The sequence below is a fragment of the Otolemur garnettii genome, unplaced genomic scaffold (genome assembly GCF_000181295.1).
Source record: "Otolemur garnettii isolate 467f Iridium unplaced genomic scaffold, OtoGar3 scaffold00128, whole genome shotgun sequence".
NCBI classification, from domain to species: domain Eukaryota; kingdom Metazoa; phylum Chordata; class Mammalia; order Primates; family Galagidae; genus Otolemur; species Otolemur garnettii.
In genome coordinates, this window is record NW_003852523.1 from 4,262,246 (window position 1) to 4,267,053 (window position 4,808).

The following is a 4,808-nucleotide window of genomic DNA, read 5'->3' on the forward strand; positions in this document are numbered from 1 at the left end:
GTGATGTTCTGGGCCCTGTTGCCATCCTCCTCCCTTGCTGTCCAGCTTTCCCACCTGGGAGGCACCTGGGGCTGCTCTCCCCAGGTCGAGGTTGGCAATGCCACAGGTGTGACGAGGGACCTGGGTGCCTGTTCCTAAGATGACCCACTGGCTAGTGTGGGTGGCCCTGCAGCACTTGATGGAAGCACCCACGTCAGGGAAACTGCAGATCCATGAAGGGGCAGCAGCCTTACCGGGCAGGCTGCGACCTGCATCATGGCATCCAGCCCACCCTCAGGGGCGTCCAGGTTTCCAGAGATGAGCTGCTTCCCGACCTCTGTCTGGAACTGGTTGGCGTTGTCGGTCAGCTTCAGCACGTGCCTGAAGGCAAATGGTGCCTGGCAGCCCACCTCCTTGTTGGGGCACGGGTTCCTCAGCTTCTCAGGGTGTGTGTTGACAAAGGGCAGCACAGTTTTGTCCACAAAGGACCCAAAGCCTGGGGAACACATGGGTGAGGCTGGGGGACAGAGGCTGGCCCAGATGGCAGGGCACGCCTCGGAGCCTGAGGGTGGAGCTCAGTATTCCCTCCTTAGGGTCGAGCAAGTCTGATGGCACAGGTGCGTGTATGGAGCTGAGTGCATTCATTGTACAGCATGTGTGTGCACATGCGCAGCCAGGTATGCTCCTGGGAGTGTGTGATCATGTACACATGTGGGTACAAGTGTGTGTTCCTGTGAGCATGTAGTGTGATTGCACACACCTAGTCTCACACACATGGTGTGACTGGGTGTGCATGCACAAGTGGGGCCATGTACGCATGCAGACACGTGAACATGGTGTGCATTTGCATGTGTGCAGGGGTGCGAGCGTGTTTTCCCGTGCTTTATCATGCATGTGTGCCTCCCTGCATGTGGAGCAGGCGGTGGAGCGCTGTCCTGGGAGCGTCAGGCAGGCTGAGAGGCTGTGGGTGCCTGGTGTCCAGACTGGTGCTTTCTTCTGGCTCCTGCCTGTGAAGTGCCAAGACACTGCCCCCCTCCCGCTCTGCCCCTGGAGTTCACTGCATTGTCTCCTAATGCTGTTGTCACTGTGTGGTCCGTGTGTTTGTGTGTGTTCGTTAATGCTTAATAATTAGCACTGTAAGACTTTTGTCTTTTAAACACCACAAAAAACAAATTAAAGAAGGGGGGGGGGGACAAGGGATCTGGACAATGTCTGCAAGTCTCGGGGAGCTGATGACTGGGTCTGGCCCTGGCGGAATGCAGCCCCCACTGCAGCCCTGTGTCAGGAGCCCTCTCTCCCCCCGGCCCCCACCACCTGCATCTGGCCCCGGGGGACTAGCCCCTGGAAGTGTGTGGGTGGCAGGGGTGGCCCAGGGTTTGGAGAAGGGCTGAGCCAGTGGCCTGCAGCAGCTGTGGCCCTCACCAATGCGGCCAGACTCTGTGATCTCATTGAGGGCCCGGAGCAGGTCACCGCCCAGCTTCTTGACGTTAATGAGGTCATCCAGCATGGAGTAGGAGAGGTCCATCAGGTAGTACAGGTCGATGGGGTAGCCCTTGGCCCGCCGGAAGGTCACGTTGAACACAGCCGCCTGACCTGCGTGCAGGGCCACAGAGAGTGAGGGGGCCCCCTCCTGACCTCACACAGGCCTGCATGCTGACCTTCTCTCCCCCAGCCCCAAATCCTCCAGACGCCCCCTTGCTGCGGCCTGGCAGGACACCCAGGTGGACTTGAATTTCAGAGAAAGGACACACACTAAATGGTCACATGCTGCATCGAGATATTTTGGCCAAGGACTGCATGCTCCATGGTGTCCCTGAGACCATCAAGCCGTATTTTCACTGACCCTTGCTTGTGTTTGGATACTTGCCCCTGAGTCAGGGCCTGTGCAGTCGGCACCATCGCGAAGTGCACAGGGCCACAGCCCCGGATTGTCACCACACCACTCGGTCCCAGTGCCATACAGGCTTCATGGCTGCACCCCATGAGGTCTGTGTGGGGAGGCACATCCCTTATCCCCGTCCCCAAGCAGCACGAGGCTGTGTGAGAGTGTCCATCTACTGTGCAAGGAACGTGTGTCCCCAACACTCCTGTGTTGAAATCCTCACTCCTGAGGGAATGGTATTAGGAGGTGGGGACATCAGGGCAGGGATAGGACCCCTGCCACCTCCCAGACACCTGGCTCCTGCATGCTGCTGGCCCTAGGACCTTCTCCCTCCTCCTGGCTGTCACCTAACTGCCCGCACAGCCCCATTTGCCCCAAACTAACCCACTGGCCCTCTGACCAGGCTACTCCCAAGGGCCATGCTCCTCAGCCAGATGCTGCTGGGTCCTCCAAAGCTGCCCCTCCCTGGGTGCTCACAGCCTTCTCCCACGGGCAGTGCTCAGGGATGGCTGCCTGTCCCCTGCTGGCCTCACCATGGCCTGGCCACTGGCCAGTCAGGTGGAGCCACAAACGCCAGGCCTTCTCTTCCTTCCACTGCTCTGCCAGAGCTCTCTCCTGGGCATGGACAGGGCTGTGTTCTGTAACAGGGCTCTCTGGGCAGGCCAGTTTGGGCAAGGCAGTTTAAAAGGCTACCCAGGTCTCTAGTCACAGGACTTATCAGAGTCTTGACTCTGCTAAGAGAATCGTGGCCTTCTGAGAGTGTTTTGCAAATGGCCTGTTCTCCCTTTTATTTATTTTCATTTTTATATTTTGAGACAGAGTCTTACTATATTGCCCTTGGTAGAGTGCTATGGCATCACAGCTTACAGCAACCTCAAACTCTTGGGCTTAAGCGATTCTCTTGCCTCAGCCTCTCAAGTAGCTGGGATTATAGGCACCTACCACAACACTGGGCTACTTTTTTTGTTGCAGTTGTCATTGTTATTTAGCTGGACCAGGCCAGATTCGAACCCGCTAGCTTTGGTGCATGTGGCCAGCGCCATAACCACTGTGCTATGGGTGCCAAGCCTGTCCTCCCTTTTAAAAAGACACAGAAAGGGAGCCCAGCTGTCCAGCCTTGACATTGAGGGTTGTGGGGAAACACACCCGGGTACAGAGAGGAAGGGCTGAGGTGAAACCTGGACTCTGGCCTACTGTGTCCAGCCATCCTTGGACCTCACCAGCCCACCTTGATGTGCAGCCTGGACACATACTCTGTCTGTTCAGCCCTGACAAACTAGAGCAGGGCCGAGCTCCTAAGCAAAGCCCTGAACACCCACCACACAGATGCCCAGCCACCCCCACTGAGGCCACCCTACCTGGTCTCAGGTAAAGTGTCACTTTTTGTGGGGACAGTTGCTTCTGACCCCTCTCCCGGTCTTCCTGGGCTTCCGCAAGGCTCCTGGGGTCCATGATGTCATCAGCCGCACAGCCCCTCATTAGCAGCTGCTCTCGGGTGTCACAGCGAATGGAGTCAGGTTCCCCTGGCCCAGTGAAGTTCTGGGGGAGGTGAGTCGGGAGTTAGGATGAGGGCAGAGAGAATGTGAGCCCTCCATGGGCTGCAGGAGCCTGACCAACCCTTGGGGTCCCCCTCCTCCTCCACACCTGACACTGGGGACAGTGTCCCTGTGGGGCTGGGTGGGGGTAAGAAGCCCCTCCCTGCAGGCTCCCAGGCCTTATCCAGAGACCCTAACCCCACTTGCTGCCTCCAGCAGTGACAAGGACCCAGGGTCCACCATCTCCAGCCTGAGGCTAACTGACAGCCCAGAGCCGGGAGTGATGCATGGTCAGCAGCTGGCCTGGGAGCTTCCAGCCTCCAACACTGAATCTCTGTCCTCAGGGCACATGTGTCTCCTTGCAGCTGGTGCAGCTATTGCGGGAGCCCGCAGCAAGAGGAGGTGGGAGTCTGGGGGCTCCTGGAGGAGCCCTCTGTGGGGGAACTGGGGACCCAGGACCCCTGGGGGATCCCTCTGTGGGGAGAGGTGAGGTTCTTGGGGGAGCCGTCTTCAGGGGGTGGGGGAGGTGAGCTTGGAGCCCAGGAAGTCACCCTGAACCCCAGCTGCCTGGGGCTTTGGCCTTTCTGTGCAGATGGCACCAAGTAAAATAGGTGATGTCACTGAGCACCCACCATGCTGAGGTCCTGGATGGGAAACTTCTCTGCATTTTCCCCATACCCGGGCACCTGTTGCTGCTGGGAGCACCACTGGGCCACTTGCTGCCCCTCTGGGAAGCCTCTCTTCTAGGACATCTGGTCAGGGTCCCTGCAGAGCCCATGCTGCCTGGACAGGTGCCTCAGGGCACAGGTGGCACCAGGGCCAGGGCTGGCCTAGGTGACTGGGTCCACCTGTCCTGATCTCAGACCAGCCTGGCTCTGGGCCACTGGGCCTCTCCTGCCCTCAGACATAGGAAAGGGGTTCCGTCCCAGAGAGGGGAAGGTGGGGTGGGCCCTCCAGCTCTTTTTTTTGTTTTCTTTTTTTTTTTATGAGACAGAGTCTCACTTTATCACCCTCAGTAGAATGCTGTAGCGTCATAGCAACCTCAAATTCTTGGGCTTAAGCAATCTCTTGCCTCAGCCTCCAAGTAGCTTGGACTACAGGCGCCCACCACAACTCCCAGGTATTTTTAGAGATAAGGTCTCGCTCTAGCTTAGGCTGGTCTTGAACCTGTGAGCTCAGGCAGTCTACCCTCTTTGTCCTCCCAAGTGCTGGGATTACAGGTGTGAGCCACTGTGCCTGGCAGGCCCCCTAGCTCTTACCAGCTTCTGGCACCAGGAACAGCCAGGCCCCGACTGGATGCAGTCCCGGCAGGTGCTGACCTTATACTTGGTGCACTCCTCGGCAAGGCCTGGACAATGAGACTGCTGGTGAGTAGACACCTGCCTGCCCTGGGCTGCCCCTCAGGGGTGAGT

At 58.2% G+C, this 4,808-nt stretch overlaps 1 protein-coding gene across 1 annotated transcript in view; it reads right to left on the reverse strand.

Annotated features, from left to right (window-relative positions):
• Window positions 1–4,741, reverse strand: part of ITGB2 (integrin subunit beta 2) — a 24,170-nt gene extending 19,429 nt beyond the window's left edge. The window contains 4 exon segments of the mRNA XM_012810308.2: window positions 47–475; window positions 1,402–1,572; window positions 3,220–3,400; window positions 4,656–4,741. Coding sequence (XP_012665762.1) covers window positions 47–475; window positions 1,402–1,572; window positions 3,220–3,340 — 721 coding nt within the window. The 5' untranslated portion in view covers window positions 3,341–3,400; window positions 4,656–4,741.
• Window positions 4,742–4,808: the final 67 nt, after the last annotated feature.